General features: G+C 54.3%; 1 protein-coding gene across 2 annotated transcripts; it reads left to right on the top strand.

Moving 5' to 3' along the window:
* Positions 1 to 382: 382 nt before the first annotated feature.
* On the top strand, positions 383 to 7518 carry AK2 (adenylate kinase 2). 2 transcript variants are annotated; one of them, XM_068417765.1, is made up of 7 exons: positions 383 to 506; positions 943 to 1068; positions 2952 to 3062; positions 3168 to 3262; positions 3948 to 4020; positions 4600 to 4795; positions 6697 to 7518. In XM_068417765.1, exons 1-7 carry the CDS (start codon positions 396 to 398, stop codon positions 6702 to 6704), a joined length of 720 nt encoding a protein of 239 aa, XP_068273866.1. In that variant the 5' UTR covers positions 383 to 395; the 3' UTR covers positions 6705 to 7518. The 2 variants fall into 2 exon arrangements, with proteins under 2 accessions (XP_068273866.1, XP_068273864.1); XM_068417763.1 differs by lacking the exon at positions 6697 to 7518 and having other exon boundaries at positions 4600 to 4994.
* The last annotated feature ends 11198 nt before the right edge of the window (positions 7519 to 18716 follow it).

Raw genomic sequence — 18716 nt, 5'->3', positions numbered from 1 at the left:
TTAAATTTCAGCCCACGAGTCTCCCTCCTTTCCCCAATTCCCTTTCTCAGCTGGGGAGGGCTCTTGGGTGACAGAACACCCTGGGTGCGGGCTAAACACAGACAGCACCGCAGTGCCCGCTCCCTTCCGGCTGTGCCGAGCAGTGCCGTGACGCAGAGCCCACGCAGTGCCGCGAACCGGGCCCACGCAGGGGCCGGTGGCCCACGCAGCGCCGGGGCGACCACAGCTCGGTGCGGGCGTGGCGCGCTGCGACCACGCGGTGCCGCCCAACCCCGCCCACTCCGCGCCAAACCACGCCCCCTCCCCGCGAAGCCCCGCCCACGAGGAGCGTGGCCCCGGCGTCACCGCCTATTGGCCGCGGGGCGGAGCGGGGCGGGGCGCAGTCGGTGGCGGCCATGGCTCCGAGCGCGCAGGCGGGGGGCGGCGGGCAGGCCCCGGGCCCGGGGCTCCGGCAGGGCATCCGCGCCGTGCTGCTGGGGCCGCCCGGCGCTGGCAAGGGGACGCAGGTGAGGGGGCACCGGGGGTTCTTCCCAGGAGGGGCGCGGGCGTCCCCGGGGTGATACCCGGCTGGTATCACCGGGGAGCTGCCGGCGGGACCGGGCCGCCCGGCCCTCCTCGCCCCCGGGCCCAGCGTCTGAGCCCCGTCCTGGAGGGACGCGGGCGTCCGACCTCCCTTTCCCCGGGGAAGGCCCTCCTCGGGGCCCTTTGTCCCGGACCCCCTCCTTTGTCCCGGACCCCGGTGCCCTGGCCCCGCTCCCGGAGCACCCGGGGCTCAGGGCTGTGTGCCGGGCCCTGCCACGTGCTGCCCGGTCACGGACCGTCCTGCTGCTGCGAGGCCCCACCGAGGTGGGGGGGTCCAAACCCCGGCGGGGCCTCAGCCCCCGAGGTCCTGCCCCCAAAACCCTCATGGCGAGCTCACCTCGTGTCTGTCATCTCCCGCAGGCTCCGAAGCTGGCCGAGACCTACTGCGTGTGCCACCTGGCTACCGGGGACATGCTGCGGGCCATGGTGGCCTCGGGGTCCGAGCTGGGCAAGCGGCTCAAAGAGACGATGGATTCGGGGAAGCTGGTGGGTAGTGGGGAGATGTGCTGGGAGGGGAGGTGGTCTGGCAGCACCTGGAATGAGAGCAGGCAAAATCCTCCTCTTAATTAGAAGCCTCGGTGACAAAACCTAATTAGTGGAGGAGAGCAGATTATAGGGTGAAGGCAGGGGTGGGGGTTCTCCTTCCTATTATCCTGCAGGAGAAACATCTTATAAAAACATTGTTGTTCTTCAGAACTGCTCCTTGCTTACCAGCAGCCTCTCTGTCCCTGGCTTGGTTCTGCTGCGGTGCTCCCATGTTCGCGGGGCGCAGTCTGGGTTGTGGCTCCTGAACGCTGCTCGGAGGTGACTGTCCTTGGAGCTGCAGGACGTTACAGCCGTGCTCTGCAGCTCCTCTGTCTCTTCACGTGATGCCTGGACCCCTGTGGGATGGAAGAAGAGTTTGTTCAGAGGGTTCATCTGTGTCCCAGCTCTTGCATAAATGCTGTTTGCTTGTAACTGTAGGGTAAAACTAGACTTAGGGGTGTTGCTGTGGTCGTTACGGTGGGTGCTGCGTAGTGCTGTGTGAAAGAGACACTTGGGATCCCCGAGAGACAAGAGTTAGGAACTCTGACACACTCATTTTCTGAGGATCTAATTATCTTGCCAAAATGCCTGAAATATTTTGGGGAAACTTGAAGGACAGCAAATTGCAGCGTCTTGCCCCAAAGCTAAGCAGCGCGGGGCAGATCTTGGGCATCGCTGCTGGTTGTCCCGGGCTCGTAACAGCCCACGGAGACACCGCGGGCCCAGGGTGGGAAGAGCGACGTGGCTTTATCTCCGGCTTTCGCTCGAAGCTTGCGTTGCAACACCGAGCCTGCAATATCCCAGCTGGTTAGGAAAGATAGGGCTGTTATCTGGCGAGGCTGGTGGTATCTGCCGCGTGTGTGGCAGCCGGCACCGGGCTGCTCCGTGGGTGTATCCCAGCAGCGTGCTCTGGCTCCGTGATAACTCAGCTGGGAGCACAGCAGCAGTGAGGAGGGGTTTTTCTGCTTGATTACGAAGCAGGAGCCCTTTCTCTGAACGGGGTAATCAGGAAAGCACAGAAGGGACTTGTTGCTTCACCCAAACTGCCTCCCGCTCCAGGGCTCTTGTTTACGTGTGCTGTGACAGTCTGGTCCCCAATCCCGCTGGGTCCCAGCTGTGTATGCTGGAGAAAACAGCAATGCTGGGGAGAGCTGCTCTCGAATAAACAGCTATTGTTGGGGCTGCAGCATCTGTTAGTGCTTTCCAAATGCTGCAGTGGAGAAAAGGCGCTAATCCCAGCAGTGTGCTGAGAGCGTGATAGGGGAAAAACCTCTCCAGCGAGGCCAGAGCTTGTCAGCAGCTATTGGGCATCTGCCTTCACACGAGGTTTACGACAGTCAATGAGCAACTTGCCTGCTTTGCCCTTCCTGGCCAGGCCTGCCTGCTGAGGGGGATGTGTGGGTGAAGGTACAAAGTAACAGGAAATAAAGGTTACGTTGATATTTTGTATTGTGAATTGGTTTAAAAAAAAATATCTAGTGAGTTTGTCTTCAGGCTGATGGTCTCCCTTGAAATACAGCAACCTTTGTAACAGCGAGGTCATAGTGCTGGGCCGAGTCCCTGCGCAGGCTGGAGTGTCCCGGCGTGAAATATCTCATTAGAAATGTCTCGTTAGCCACGTCTCGGTGTTGACACCCGTGGCAGGGAGCGCTTCCCTGACGCACAGGTCCGAACACGCAGCTTTCGCCGTGTTAAGAGCAGTGCCCTGCGCTGTGGCTGCTGCCTCTGGGACCAGGAAGGGGCTGTAGAAAGGCTCTGATGCAGGCTGGGCGCTGGCATGAGTACAGCAGCTCTGGGGGCATGTAAAATTGGGGTGTCCCGATCGTGTGCCCGTCTCTCCGCAGGTGAGCGACGAGATGGTGGTGGAGCTGATTGAGAACAACCTTGACTCCCCTCCCTGCAAGAACGGCTTCCTCCTGGACGGCTTCCCACGCACGGTGAAGCAGGCCGAAATGGTACGTGAGCTCCTGTTCGGGGACTGCTCTGGCATCTCCTCCCCTGGAGACAGGGGGCCCGTGGCTGCGCCTCAGCCCCTCTGAGCTGGGTGGTTTCTGTTGCAGCTGGATGAGCTCCTGGAGAAGAGGAGAGAGAAGCTGGACTCTGTCATTGAGTTCAGCATCCCCGACTCCTTGCTCATCCGGAGGATCACTGGACGGTAATTCTTCTCTCCCAAACACTCGGTGCATGGGGTGGGGTTTCCTAGTTTAAGAGAGAACACCCTAATTCTGGATCCTCGTGTCGTTCTCGGTGTTTAGGGCTAGGTGCAGTGCTGGTCTGTGTTAGATTTCTGCTCTGTTTGAGCCTTCCCGTCCCGATCCCTTGCCTGCTCTCCCATGCCTGGGCCAGCCTTGAACAGAGCCCCTTCTTTGGCCTATAAATAGGGGCTGCTGATAGGAATCAGCGTCCTTGGTGACCCAGCTTGATGTGACAGCTAACGTCTTCATGCTCTTGCCTCTCTGGAGCTGTACTGTTCCCTGATGCAGGACACTGCACACATGCTCAGGCACTGCTGAACACCCTGCCCGGGGTCAGTTGTGGCCATGTGGGCGCAGATGTCTCTTACTGCTGTTGCCCTGTGTCACCCCCACACCTCCAGGAACTAGCCCGCTTCCCCAGGAAAGCAGAAAGTAAAAATCTCTTCTCCATCTCCTAGCGCAGCTCCTTTTTTCAAGCGCCTAAAGAGGCCCTTGGTACAGAAATAGCTAGAACAGATTTTTTTCTTAATAGAGAGAGGCTCATCGGGTTGCTGTTGCAGATGTTTCTGTGCTGATGAGTGGCAGGTTCAGGAGACCGTGTCCTGGCACTGGGCTACTTTGCTGACACTTGCCTTTCTGTCTTAGGCTGATTCATCCGGCGAGTGGCCGCTCTTATCACGAGGAGTTCAGACCCCCAAAAGAGCACATGAAGGACGATGTATGTGAGCTCCCAAGGCCACAGCTTACATTGCTTTGCGTTTAGCTGGTGCTTTGCAGCATCCCTGGAAAAATTCATTTCTTTCCGTCTCTTGTCCCTTCTGTCCTGGCTTTCTGCGGAGCGTGGGGAACTGCCTGGGCAGCTTGAACCGATGGCACTGCAGGGAGCGAGGCCTGGAGGGATGAGGGAAGGGCAGGGCAGTTCTGCAGAGCTGGCCCGGGCTCTGCCAGCCTCAGAACTTGTGGGACTCTGTCTATAGCTGAAGTTGCAGTGGGTTGTGATTGGTTTTGCTCCTGGGGAGCAACTGTAGCTGGTGTCTGGTCTCAAGGCTCCTTGGGCTCCTTTTAGCAAGCAGAGCGGTGTGTAGGGGAGAGACTGCGATGCTGGATCCTCCTCTCATCAGTGGCTGCTCTGGGACTTGTTTTGGCTGCCCTGGGTTTGCCCCGCTCTCCCCTGTGGAACTGGGGGTCACCTCTGCAGCTCCACATTGTACCTGTCTGGGAGGAGGGGAGCAGGGGAGAGAAGGGGGGAGTGTGCCAGGCTGCAGCTAGCTGGAGGCTGTCCTCTTGCTTCTCCCAGGTCACTGGAGAGCCCCTGATCCGCCGTTCGGACGATAACGAAACAGCCTTGAAAACGCGCCTGAAGGCCTACCACACGCAGACCGCTCCCCTGGTCTCCTACTACAGCAAGCGAGGGATCCACACGGCGGTGGATGCCTCCCAGACTCCCGACGTGGTGTTTGCTAGCATCCTGGCAGCCTTCTCGAGAGCAACATGTAAAGACCTGGTTATGTTCATTTAGAGCTCTGTCCCAGGATGGAGCTCTCCCTTTTTTCTATCCCTCTGTCTCTCCATCTCTGTCTCTCTGGGGCCAGGGAGGGCGAAGAGCTAAGCAGGGTAGAAGAGGAGGGGACAAGATGATGCAGCCCAAGGCAGGGCTGTGCTAATTCTCTATTAAACGAGCTGTTAACGGTCTCTCTCTCAGTATATGTGAACGTCTGTCTGCGGCTGCCGGAGGTCTGGCCCCTAGAGGTCGCAGCAAGCCCGAGCACCAGCTGCCAGAACTGGGGCTTGCACCCCTTTGGGTCCAAAGGCTTTTGTTTCCCTGGAAGGAGCTGGACTTTCAGCTCCTCCTGGCTGCTCCCCAAGGAATTAGCAGAAGGTTGGAGATCAGGACTGAGCAGTGGGGGGAAGGACCTTCCCAGGAGCCGGACAGGTGATGCTATCTGTCAGCTGCAGGAAATGAAACACGGGGTTGCTCGTGGGAAGCATGTGAAGGACTGTGTGTGTGTGTCGGCCTGGGGAGGGACAGCTTGGCTGTGCGTGCAAATGCAGCCTGCTGCTGCTCAGGGCTGGGTGAGAGCTTGTTCTTGGTGTCTGTGTTTTATTCTCTGTGGGATGGCTGGTTACCTGAGAGCACAGCCTGTCTTCCTCCCGTTCTGATGGGGCTTGTGGGGCAGAAAGAGGGTGGGTGTGAGCTGGGCGTTTTCAGCCTCTCCTCATTTGTGGGCCCCAATATAGCAAATACTGGTGAGATGCTTTTTGCTTTTTTTTTTTTTTAACAATATGAAGTCTCTGCTCAGAGCCTGACAGCCACTGTGTGTGGCTAGTTGGGATCTGCTGAGGACAAGAGAAGGACTTGGGTTTTATCTCTTCACTCTTGCCTGGGCTTTGGACAGGAGATGAAGAGTGTTGAGCTTCTCCTGATCCCAAAGGCTAAATAAAGCCCTATTGCAAAACAAATGATTTTTCAAGGCCTCAGAGCCAGTGTTATTAACAACTGGCTTCATGTGCCCTTGAGCCAACGACCTTCGTTATGAGATCATGGAAATGTACTTGTTTCTTGAGCAAATCAAAGCTCCATCAGGCTGTCCGTTGGAGGACGTGACGTGCGGTGTGGTCAGTGCCTCAGCTCCTCAGGGCTATTTGGTGACCCTGCCAGGCTGGTGATGGCCTTTGCCCACGCGGGTGTCCAGCCCTTCCTAGAGGACCCCACTGTAAATGCAGGTTGGCCCAGATGACACTTTGGCCTTCCATGTATGTTTACTGATGTAGCATTACTGAGTACCCTCCTCTTTTGAGATGGCCTCTCCCTCCTGCGCACTGAGCTGCCGTGGGCTGTGTGTCCAGAGCCGGTGCCTAATCCTCAGGAATCCCTTGCTCTTTTTCTTGATAATTTCTCTTTTGTCTGAAAATTGATCTCTGTCCTCGTACATCCTTTCCAGAGAAACAGCCTCTTCCCTTCCAGCAAACTGGAAATAACACCAGAAACTGAAAGCAGTTGACTTCTTGCTCTTGAAAGCACGTAATTGCGGAGAGAGAGGATTTGAAAGTAAACTTCAAATGTTAGAGCTGCCCCGGCATCTCGAGGACTGTAAAGAAATTCTGAGTGGAAGCAGCTTTTACCTTGGCATCTCGAGAGAGTCAAAGAGGAGAGCTGCAGCCCCCTACGTGCTGCCATAATGGCAGGAGGGGTTCCCGGCCAGTTGGTGTTCCTGGATTTGGTCAAGGTTTTATTCCACAGCGAGAACAATCTATTCTTCCGCTCTCTGTTCCTTTTCCCCTTTGTGCTCACTTTGCATCCAGCTCGCCAGCCTTTTTCTGCCATAAACCATGATTAATTTTGGGTTTTTTTTTTCCCTAAATCTATTTTTTTCTTTGTTCCCATTTATTCCAGCTGAGTGACTCCGTGAACCAGATGAGAGACCACCAAACGCTGCACACTGCTACATGACGCATTGCAGCCCTCCCCTGGGCGCAGGGGAGGCAGGGAGGGCAGCTGGGAGGGGGGTACGATTGAGGGGAGGGCAATAAGGAGGTGGTAGACAAGGGGCTTGGGGGCTGATTTGGTTGGGTTTTGTTTGGCTTTCTTATTCAGCAGAATCATTGTGAAGAGGAGATGGCCTCCTCCTTAGAAATCAGAGTTTGGGGAGGCAAAACAATGGTACAGAGTGAAACATCTCTGCCAGTGATCAGACACAGGCCCTTGACCTGTTAGGAGGGTAGGGCTGGATGTCGTTCCAGGCTTCTCCAGGACTTTCAGGCCTTGGCTCGTGGGCTCTTAGTGCTCTGAGGCCGTTGCAAGGTTTGCTGTGATTTTTCTAAAGTTGCTTCCTGTCAGCGAGGACCAAAATGAACAAATGACTCATCCTTTCTGAAATGGAAAGGAAAAGATGCCGTGGTCTTTTCCTGGAAGTTTTGTTTTTCTTGTTCTGCTGCATTCCTAAACCCTGGCATAGGGACTTCTCAAGGTTTCTCTGCTGCTGACCAGAGGGGCTGTGGCTCTAGTCCAAGCCTGCCTTACTTGGGAATGGGATGGCTTTCCTCTGATCTTGACCAAGCTGGAATTCACACAATGCTGAAGAAATGCAAAAGAGACTTTTTTTAATTGACTGCAAAAATAACACTTAATTGGGGGTTTTTTTTGCATTTCTTTTTAGATCAAATGGTGCCTTGTCTAACCTCTGAATCAATAATAAAATAACCCCTTTACATTTTGTATCTGTTGCTGTGTCCTCTTTGACCTGCAGACAGCGTGGAAGACTGGAGGAGGCAGATGACAGCACAGCCAACTAACAATTGAGCTGGGTGGATCCTCGGGCCTGATCGCATCTCAAGGATGTTGCTCTGTGCAGTTGAAAATGTGGCTTGTAATTCCTTTTCTCTCTTGGCCTTGCTGAGTGTGTCCCAATGCTTTATATTACCATAGCAATGGTGTCTTTTGCTGCTTTTCTTTCTCCTGATTCTTCATGTGTGATGCTGAAAGCACTGAGCCCCTGTGTATTCTGACCCTTCTTGGTCAGAGCTCCTTGCAGGTATTTTTAACTGGTGTCATTTTTAGCCTTTTCCCCCTCCCTTTGCATTGCTAGTGTGTGGAGGAGCTGTTGTTATTCCTTCTGTCCTCCTGCAGTAATTGGAACCACATATTCTGTTTTCTGTTTCTGCTCATTTGCTTTCTGCCTTCCGTACCTTGTTGCATCCCTCCTTTCCCCTCCACCAGTTCCTCTCCCTAAATACACAGGGCAAAATCTGTAACGCAGGGAACCAGAGCATGTCCTGGCCTCCCTTTATCCTGCATCCACAGGGACCCTGACCCCTGCTCTGAGGTGTGTCAGAGGCTGTTCCTGATGTGCTGATGGAGGGTCCTTGTTTTTCTGCAGTGCCCTTGGTACCGTACTTGCAGCCCTGCTTGTGTTTGGGGCTGTGGTTTAGGCACTGTGGACAGGCACCAGAAAGGGCCAGGCTGCATCCGCCCATTTCCTCCAGAAATGACTGGTTTCTGCAGCATAATTGGGCGCTCTCGCTCCTCCGCCATTCAGTCTCTCTGTGCTCCAGTGTTTTTATTACCTCTCTGTACCTCCAATTCCCATTCTCTCTTTGGAAGGCAAGCTTGTGCCTCTCTGGCGTTTGTGGTGTTCTTCCCTTGTTTCTTTTGATGATGGATGTTAAACTGCTCTTCCTTGTTTGGGATTGTGCCCTCTACCTTTTGCCTGCTGTTGTTTTAAAAACCTGTTCTGCCTGCTCCTCCTGGCTTTCTAGTACGTGGGATGGAGAAGTCTTGGCTCCTCTGAGCTGAGCTGCCTCCGTTTGATCCTCAGCTAAGTGTGGAGCACGGAATGAATTGTTGGGGTGCTGTGGGAAAGGCTGCTGCGGGGAGGCTGCTTGGGTCAAGCCTACATCCTCTCTAGTTGGATCTGTTCTGTGACCTGTCTCTGTCAAGTTGACCTTGAATGTTTTCCACAGCACGGGATGCTCTGCAGGTGCCGTAAATTCCTTCTGTTCAATGATTTCACTCCAGCAAGCTGCTTATCAGGCACTCTTTTGAGAACTGTGTTCGTATTTCGTACACGAAATTAATCAGCAACTATAAAAGGGGAAAATTCCTATTTATAGCACAAGGACCAGCATCAAATAGGACACTGAATTCTCACTGATAGAGGAAGTGACCTGTTCTCTAATGCAGCAATATTTCTGCTGAAAAGAAACAGCATCTTGGATGAGGGGGAGGGATGAGAAGCCCTGGGCCATCTCTTTCCATTAAAAATGTGCTGCAGTCCTAAAAATACAGTATCTGCCCTTCTCCCTTCCTGATGAAACCATCTGTGAAAGAGAGATTGCAGAAAAACCTTTCCCTGTGGGTCTGTGGTTAGTAATGAGTCCACCGACTCCTGATGGTCTGGTTTGGAGCTGGTATTAAGTTTCTGATCAATACCTGATCTCTGACCTTGACCTGGGAGTGAGGAGAAGCCCCTACAGAGTGCCTGTTGTGGGCAAGTAGCACAAGTCCCTCATCTGTAGAGAGTTTGTACAGTCACGGTACACAAACAGCAAGAGCACGTGCTGAGGAACAAAGAACTGAGAGAGCAATGAATGGAGGGGGTGGAAAGGTGGGAAGAGCACTGGGGACACGGGTGGTAACTGCTGCGGAGAAGGTGAGTGCCTGTTTTGTCTGAGCCTGCTTCCCATGACTGCCTCTGCTGTCCCTTCCAGGTATGTTGAGCCACAGCTTCCCCAAGGCCATCACTGGCCTTTCCCTGTTGTCACCCTGTCCTTCCCGTGGTCTCCAGGCTCTTTAGGAAGAGCTGCAGTGGGTGGTACCAAGCGAGGCTCTGGGAGGTGGAGGACCAGAGGATGGGATTCCCTCTCCTGTCGCTGTGGCAACCGTAGGGAAGGGAGGCAGCAGCCGGGTGTGATGGGCGCTGCGTGGCGTGGAGGGGTGTGATAGAGGCAGGGCTGCGCTGACATCACGCCGAGGAGGTGGCGCAGGGGGAAGGGGAGTGGGAAAGGGAGAGCCAGGGAGACTGCGGAGGGAAGAGCTGCATCGGGAGTGGGCTCCGGGGTGAGGTAAGAGATGCTCTGGGGGCAGCGGGTCAGGGTGGGCTCCAGGAGCGGCTGCGGGATCAGAGCCTGTCTCAGCATCTTTCTGGCTAACGTGCTGATGTGGGATGGCTCTTGAGCAGCAGCAATATTATACAATGCCCTAACAGCCTGGCAGAGCAGGGCTTGGTTCTTGGACAGTGAGAGCGGGTCAGAGCCTGGCTGGCTGGTGCAGGAGCTGCAAATGCATCCCCTCAGGGTAGCAGTGTGTGTCACTGACACTGCGGGGAAGAGCCAGGAGTACCTGGAACTCCAGGATGGGCTAAAGGGACTGGGGAGCAGCCCTGGTCCCTCTCTGGAGAAGGGGACCAGAGTTCCATCTTGGGATTAGAGCATGAATCGTTGATGAATCAGAAGTTTGGAGACCTGGTTCCCCTGAGCTGCATCTAGCTAACAGGAGGCTGTAAGCAGAGCGGGTGCACCGGGACCAAGCCCAGCAATGTGCATTTGGGGTGGGAATCCTAAACTACACATCTCCAGCAGCCTCAGCACTTACCCTGCGTGTGCAGGAAGCAGTAGTTCTGGGGAAGGCAACCAGGTGCACAATCATTGCTGGGAGCTCTCTGGATGTGGATCCTGGGGATCTGCAGACCTGGAAGGCAAAATAACAAAGTCCTTGAAACTGCTCTGGATGTCGTATTGCCTTTTAGCGTAACGGTTGCATAACGGGATCCAATCTGCTAGCGGAGAGAACAAGGGGTGACGGTCACCTCTGTGCCCTGCAGCATCCCAGCAGTACCTGTGCTGTGCTGGCCCACGGCCCTGGGGTGAATTTCACCTCCTCCTAATCCAAAGGCTGGGCTCACTCTTTAAGGCTTGAAAAAGCTGGTGGGTTTACAGCTCCGATTCCATGCCAAGGGGGGTGTAGGGACTCTGCACCTACACACAGGCTGGGCAGCAGTGCACTGCAGTTCATTAGCAAACTAGAAAGTGAGTTCATTAGCACCCGCTCAATATGTGCTAACTTGCATTTTGCCTGTCAGGATCCTCAATGTGTATCTGACTGAGGAAAGTCTGGGGTCAGAAGCCCGTTGCTGGTAACCCCTGTGGGTGTCAGAAACTGGGGTGGAGATGGAAGAAGCACAAAGCAGAAACTCAGTAGGGCTGAAGAAACCTTGTTTGAAATCCAAGAGCAGGGAGAGGCCAATGCTTCTGTCACAACTGTTTTGTTGAAATAACTTTCAGTCGTTTCCTGTGTTTCACATGTCCTTTAAAGGGCTGGGGGCAGCAGTGGGGCCATGGAGGAATGCGGCCAGGAGTGTTTGAGCATACAGGAGAGAGCAGAATTGCAATAAGGAGCATAAATATGCTTTAATTAGGGAAGGCTATTGCTGTGAGATGCATCCTCCCCCACGAAGGCACAGATGCTGGGTCTGTAGGGAGCTTCTGGGAGTGGCCCGGGGTGGCCATACTGCTGCTTATCTTATGGTAACTCTGCAAACAGCAACAGCTTGTGCTGCTGTGTGGGACTTCTGTGGGAGCCATGGGTCGGAGGCCCCATGCTTGGAGGCTTTTAGGAGCAGGCTGTGGTGTTGTCACCCAGGTGGCTGCGTGGCCAGCTGCGTTTTGTGCCTCGACGTGGGTGGGCAGGGGAGAGGACAGGCTAGGAGCTCTCTGTGCCAGCCCTCAGTGCTGCACAGGGCAGCTGTGGTGCGAAGGAGCCAGTCTGGATGGGCCCAGGCACTCCCAAATGAGACCTGGCCATGCACAGCCTGAATCAGGCTCCCAGGGGCAGTTTGGGAAGGGCACAGGGAGGAGTTAACGCTGCCTTTCTGCAGCTTCAGTCCCTGAGGTCGCAGCTCTGCATGGCCAGCATCTAACGCAGCTAGGACTGCTTCTAAGTCCTGTTTCAACTTCATTTTTTCAAGGTTATTCAAAGTTTAGTGGGGGAGTGGCACCAGGACCTCCTACAAGCAGAAAGGCCAAGTCAACCCTCCTAGTCCTTGACCACCTCCACCGCTCAGCTGCCTCTCCTTGCTGTTCCCTCTATACTTGCCTACACTGTAAAAGGGACGATCATGTGAATATTACACAGCCCAGCATCTGCACAGCAGCTGAACCTCTGACATGCTCTTAGTGCCTTTATGTGATCCTGTTCCACAGCCTGTGCTGTCTTCCCTGTGTGTTTGGTCCCTACCACAGGCGATCACTGCTAGCTATACAATAATATAGAAATACAATAAAGGGGAACTTGTGCTCTGCCTGGGTGTTAGTACCCTGCCTGCAACACAAGCCCTCCTGGGAAAAGAGGGCTGTGGACCCGCGAGCCTCTGCAGAGGCCTGGTGTACTGGGAGGACCTGCCCTTATGCCAGTGTTCAGAGAGGGTCCTGTGAGACATTTTAATCCTTCCCATTCCACAGTCAGTCTTGGCCATGACTCCACTGCAGTGAATGTTTTCCAGTTCCTTTGGCAGGGGCGCACACAGGCACTCACAGGCGCTTACCTCCTTGTGTTTGTTTTCACTCCTTATCTGGTACCACTGAGAGCAGGCACCTGAGTCAAGGAGAGCAGGCTGGTGTGTTCCCACTACTGCCTGGGCCACCCTGGAGTCCCCTCTATCCTCTCCCTAAACCCAGGCTGAAATTTCCTTCTGCTGAGGTAGCAGTTTGTTTAATAGCTGAGGTTACTTAAGTAATCGATAGTTCTCTGGTTTCCAAGGGAAATAATATCCCTTTGGCCAAAGGAGCATTTCTATCTGTTATAAGCCTAGCCTTAACTCTCAGCACTGGGGGGGACTACAGCCTACCCGTGCAGAACTCTGCTCCTTTGCTTTCCTCCTGCCAGCGTTGCTTTTTCTCTCTGAGGTTAAGCAAGAAGGGCTGGAAGCACCCAGAGAAATTGCTGTAGCTGTTTGACTCTCTTCGGTCTCAGCCCCTCTCTTGACTCTGCCCCAACAGCTCATTCTCTGTGCTTGGCTTCCCTAAGGAGGGCGGTGAGGATGGAGTCAATGGGATCCTCATGGCCAAGGGCATTGCTGATATAAATCCCAGTCCATGGGCTCCAGAGAACTTGGCTTAGCCGCTGCCAGCAGAAGAAAAACTGTTCCCATCACACAGCAGGATCTGTATCCCAGGGCTGGAAGACAAGGTGCCCAGAGTAAGGCTCCACGGCCGCAAATAAATTTTCCTCGCAAACAGGCGAAGGCACCGACTCCCTGTAGCTGCATTTCCACTGGTTCCATCCCAGGCAGCCAAAGGCTGGGCTGTGGCTCCGGGCTCCAGTTTCCTCTGCCTGAAGGAGGCCACGGTGTTTGTTCTGCTGCTGGGGCAGTTGAAACACCCTCGCTGTGCACTGTTAGTGTCTCTGCACATCTCTGTTATTTCCAAACCAGAAAAGGTCACAGAGACCCAAGTGAAACCCACTTCCCTCCTTCACTGGAACTCCTCTTTCTGCCTTGCACATGCTTTTGTTGCCACCTCGGGCTTGCCAAATGCAGGAACAAACACTGGGGTTTGGCAGGGCTCAAAGCCTTGGCTTGTTGGATGGGAAAGAGGCATTCTTGGTCCTCAGCCCGGGGACAGGGCTCTGCTCCATGTCCACTGCCAGGTTCTCCAGCTGCAATTTTGGTGCTCATCCCATGCTGAGAGCACTGTTCTTACATGTCTGGGGATGGGCAGCACCCCTGGGTGCTGGGCTGTGAATCCTGCAGGAGATCCACGGAAAGTGGGCGGGAATAGCTGGAGCAGGACCCAGAGCTACGTGAACCCCAGCACATTGCTGTGGCTGAGCTGCACGTACAGCAGCAAGAGCAGGAGTCAGCGCTGCCTGGAGAGGCTTTTCCCCAAATATGCGTGACGGCAGGGGGGCAGGGAGAGGCAGAGGAAGGCCCTGTAAAGTCAGGCTGTCTCTGTTTTGTTTAAATAGGGCTGTTACTGCCAACATGTGCCTCCTGAGAGACTGCAGGGCTTGAGCTGGGGAGGGATCCTGTAACTCAGAGACAGCTGGAAGGCACTTGGCAGCTACCGCTGTTTCAGTGGCAGGCACTGGACTTTTCCTCCTGCTCAGGGGAACTGGGATGGCAGCCTGGATCAGAGAGGGCAGGGCTGGACAGATGAGAGACGGTCATAGCTGCTGCCTCCCTGTTAGAAGGATGCTCTGGAGCAACAGCAGGGCCTGATTTCAGAGAAGCATTTGAGGTCTCGGTGCGCACTGATCGCCCCAGAAACCTCCTACTCCATTTTCTGCTGTGCACAGTCCAGCCTCAGAAAGCACAGGGGCTAGTTTGCTTAAACATTGGCTAAGGCAATCCACAGATGAGATCAGCCCCGCAGAAGGAAGAAGGTTTCTCATGGTGGTGAAGGGGTGAGGGAGAGGAGGGAGGGAGAAGAGGAATTTCCTGGCTGCGGTAAAGGTGGGCTCTGCTTGAAGAGAAGTTAGAGAGAACGGGCTTGTGGTCATGGCATCAGGCAGAGGGAAGGAAGGGGTGGGTCAGCGGCAAACCCCAGCAGAACAAACCCCGTTTACCTTTCCACGCTGGCTCAGGAATGAAGGATGCACCAAACATCACTTCCCTCTCCCCCTGCCCACCTTGTTCTACTGCAGAGAGAACACAGGCACTGGGGGAGCAGCCCTGGACTGAACCAGGCTGAGGGTTGGGGCCAGATCACATATGAGACAAGGGAATCCTGATCAAGCTCATTTTCAAAGTGAGACGCTCATGCATTTCCCACCTGGTTAGTGATGGCCCAGCCCTCTGGAAAATGACACAGGCTTTCCTTGCTGCGGGGCCAGAGGGCTGTGCTGGGAGCACTCTGCTGCTCTCCCGTCCCGGCTGCAGCCGTGAGGTGCTGCTGGCAGGGGCCACAATCACTCTTCTTTCCCTTTTTCACAGCTGTTGCTGGTTATGAAAATGGGAATGTTCCCCAGCCAGTTCTCGGCAGGAACTGCCCTTTCCAGGGCTGACCGCAGGGGCTATTTCTTCCTCTTCCCACCTCCTGACGGTAGTCACAGATTTGGGTGGGTTCTAGTCTTGGCAAGCACCGCCCTTCCCTGCTCCTCTTCCTCACGTGGCACACAGGAGAGGCCCGTGGCTTTGGCCTGTGAAGGGGGGATGTTTGGTCCTTGGCCTCAGATCAATAAAATTCTTGAGTCAATTCTCTTCCCAAAGCACAAAGAAAGAAAAAAGAAATGCTGGGACCAGTCCTGGTGTCAGGATTTATACCCCAAGCTGTTGTTCCTAGCAGAGATATCCTGATACCAGCTACTGTCCCCTCTCCCCACAGTGCCTGATGGAGATCCCACCTTGCAGGAAAGCGGTAGGGACATCAGCATCTTGCAGGAAGGTCATTATTTCTTGTCACATCTGATGCAGACCCCAAGTGAGTGTCCACACCGTGGACAAGGGAACACCGGACAAAGCTTAGTGAGGACTGGAAGGAGAGAGCAGGACTTACTGGAAGCTGTGGGTATCCAAAGCTTAGCAAGATTTGCAAAGGGGTCAAGCATCTCTGCAGGCAGCAAGACTGTGCAGAAGTTACCACCAATTAAAGCTGCAGCAGGGTAGGAAACCCCGGGGTTCAGAGCTTAAGCCAGTTTTAAAGAGAAAAGAGCAGAACTAGCAGGAAAGGGAAATGACTCCACACCAGCTCACTTGCACCATCCTTGCAGCAGCCAGTGTTGGCTACTCAGAGGACACTGATGGCACAGAAGTGGGTGGATTCAGGCCACATCCAACCCAGCAGGTTGAGAGTTCCTCTGAAAGCCCAAATGGTGCCACTGAGGTAATTCAGGAAGAAGTTGTCTGGCTAATGCCAAGGTCAGTCTGAATAACTCCTTCCACTCTCTCTTCCACTTTTGTTGAGCGGTGAGGCAGCAAGCTGAAAACTCCCTGGCTGATTTTGGGACCCCAGGCAGAGGTCAGTGACCGCCCTGGTTCTGAGTAGCAGATGAGTAACAGCCCTGAGCCCCCTGCACTCAGTTCCCTCCCTCCCTCCTAATGGCACACAACAACAGAATTTCCTTGCTCTTTATTTCAGAGCTCAGGGAAAATTTCTGCCATCAGTGCTGAGTTAAATAAAAAGTTGGTAAATACGGGAGGAAACGTGGCTTCACGCAGCAAGGTGCTAACCTTTGGAATTGCTTTGATGGTTTTATGACCTTTAATAATGTCTGTACTTCTGTACCCAGACAAGGGTCACCAGACTGCTCCAAGACAGGACCTGATGCCCTCAGAGAGATAAGGAAAGAATTCTCTTCCTGTCCTTCCCTGTCCCGTTGTGATTGCCATGGCTCATGTTCTGTAAAGCACAGGAATTACCCCAGGCCAGAGCGGCATGGCTGTGGAGTGCTGAGCACACCACACGGCCTGTTCCCATGAACCCCACTTCGATATGAGAATGATCTCTGTGTTACAGCACTTCTGGAGGTGCCCAGGTGGTGTTTTGGAAACTTTGCCTCTGAGACAGAGTGTTATTCAGGGGAAAAAAGTACCACATCTGTGTCCTCAGGAGCAGATGCAGGGTTTAAGCCCCACGCTAATGTTCTCCCAGATGGTCCTGAAGAGACCTGAGAGGTTCAGGTCTCTCCCCACGATGGCAGTGACCTCCTGGCAAGTGAGGGAGTGTGGATGTTCCTCTTCCCCTCCCAAGATGAAAACAGTCCCTTTCACTTTTCTTATTCCACCTTTACTGTCCCCAGCCCCAGCACAGGGCTGTGAAGGTTGGGTGGTGGCTCTAAGAGGGTGTTATTTCACAGTGACCTTCCCATGGCCATTGCTGAAGGGGCTCCAGGTAAGCAGAGGCCTTGCTGAGGGCACTCGTGCTCTTGTCCTTGGAAATTCCACCGAGACCTTTCTCTTCCCAGGTGTTAACTGGTGTGTTGTGGGATGGGGCTCAAACCTCCTTTGAAGACAAGCAGCTGTAGGGACAGGCTTCAGCCACAACCTGCCCATGACAGCAGGTCCCCCTGGCGCTCAGTTCACTGGAGCCTTCTGCCATTAGCAGGTCACTGCGAGCAGTGGATTATAGCCTGGCAACAGGGACACTGCAACATGCAAGCCCCGAAACTGCAGCGCCTGCTCCACTACACAGCAAAATAGGTCGTGCATCAGCAAATGAAAAAGGACAGATGGTGTCTGCTAATACAGCTTAGTCTATGGCCTGCAGGATTAACTCACTAGTTGTCATGTCTGCAGAAAATAGGAAATGGGTGGGTTGGGTGGAGGAAACGTGTGGTGTGCCCAGCCCTACCTGTGTTTGTAGGATACACCAGCTGGAAAGGATGTCAGAGATGCTGTGAGGTTTTGAGATGCTGCTGAAGGGCTGCCAGTGTCTCTTTGGGGGTCTGGGCACTAGAGCTAGTGCCTTGTACCGAGCCTTCCCATCAGCTCCCATTCCCACACTCCCACTGCAAAGGTCAGCGCTGTGGGGAGAAAGATGCTGAGCCGTGCAGGGGTCTCTAGCCGAGACAGGGACACTGTGGTCTGTGCGCCAACAATGGCTCTGCAGGAGAAGCCCGTGGCTTCCTGCCCTGTGCCAGCTGCAGGACAGCCTCCAGTTCAGCCTTTTGAACTCCCAAGCACCCACACATCTGCAGGAGTGAGACAGAATGCTGAAGGAGAAGCCTCAGGTCTTTTCAATGCCTTCTCTGTGACACACTGTTCTCCTTTCCTGGAAACCAGGCCGGTGCTTCACTCTGTTCTCCTTGCAGAAATCAAGCCCCATGCCAGTGCTCTAGCTTCTCTGCATCTGCTCTCTTGGGGGCAGAACAAACCCTTCCTCAGTCCTCTGCGAATGGTCCTCCTGAAGATTTCACCTTGATCCTCGCTGCCTCTGCTGCGGCCGGGTTTGCTCACATCCTGCAAGATGCTGAGCACCCCAAAAACCAGCTGCCATCAGGGAGTAAGGAGAGAGGAGAGCCTCCAGAGCCAGTGATAGGTTCCTGCCCTGTCACACCATTGCCGTGCCTCTTGCTGGTGGCACCTGGCTCTCCCCACAGAGTGCCCAGCCACCACCTGCTGCTATCAGAGGTGTTTGTCACCCCCACCTTCTAGCCACAACCAGCTGTCACAGGCACTGGGGTTTTCTCCAGTGACTAATTTTCCTGTGTTTATGCCAACACCAAACACATAATTGTCTGTTTAACAACTCGGGTGAGGAGGGAGTCTGGCTGCTTCCTTGTGCTGTAGGGATCAGACCAGCACTTTCCTCATGGCAGCACCCTACTGTGCTAAACCTTCTCAGTCATAAATCCCCTGTCACCAGGGATAGCAGGTCACCAGGAGGAGTGAATCAAGAGCGAGGATCATTGTTACTTCTGTCACCAAAGCCGTACAGTGAGTGTGCAGGACAGCAGGTGTATAAATCAGAGCAGCCTGTGCTTTTATTGCAGAAGGAAATGCTTCTTTTATAGAGGGGAAAGGCATGTCAGATCACTATTGTCAGTAATTGCTTAATGCTTCCTACCTTTACGTCACTGCTGAAGTCGATGGCAGTTATCTCTGAGTCCCTGTTTGGGGTCTCCTTTCAACGCACGCGTATCAGCGACGGGGCCAAGCCCATGGCCACCCTGGCTGGCTGAGCCCTGGAGGAGACAGGATGGTGAGCTACGTGGGCACACGAGCCTCCAAGTTCTTCCCCCTCAAAATCTCCCCACCTCCCACCTCTTTTATCAGCTCCTGACAAGACTTGCCATGTGTGTAGGCGGCTCCCAAGCTTACAAGATGATTCCCCACTCCCCCCACCTCCATCCACAAGCACGTTCAGGATTTCGAGGAGGGGGAGCACGGCGTTCCTCCGTCTGCAGGCCTGTTCTGCAAGGGACACGCGATGCTTTCAGAGCTCCATGTGGTGGTAACTCTCTCCCAGGATTTCACATGACAG

Source organism: Nyctibius grandis, chromosome 24 (genome assembly GCF_013368605.1).
Source record: "Nyctibius grandis isolate bNycGra1 chromosome 24, bNycGra1.pri, whole genome shotgun sequence".
In the NCBI taxonomy this organism is placed as follows: domain Eukaryota; kingdom Metazoa; phylum Chordata; class Aves; order Nyctibiiformes; family Nyctibiidae; genus Nyctibius; species Nyctibius grandis.
Note: the sequence above shows the minus strand (reverse complement) of the source record. Positions and strands in the feature narration are given on the sequence as shown.

Excerpts from the sequence above, each read along its gene's own strand:
- AK2 (XM_068417763.1), top strand. The coding sequence starts at position 396 with ATGGCTCCGAGCGCGCAGGCGGGGGGCGGCGGGCAGGCCCCGGGCCCG. Across the intron at positions 507-942 it reads GCGCTGGCAAGGGGACGCAG|GCTCCGAAGCTGGCCGAGAC; the intron begins GTGAGGGGGCAC and ends CATCTCCCGCAG. Across the intron at positions 1,069-2,951 it reads CGATGGATTCGGGGAAGCTG|GTGAGCGACGAGATGGTGGT; the intron begins GTGGGTAGTGGG and ends GTCTCTCCGCAG.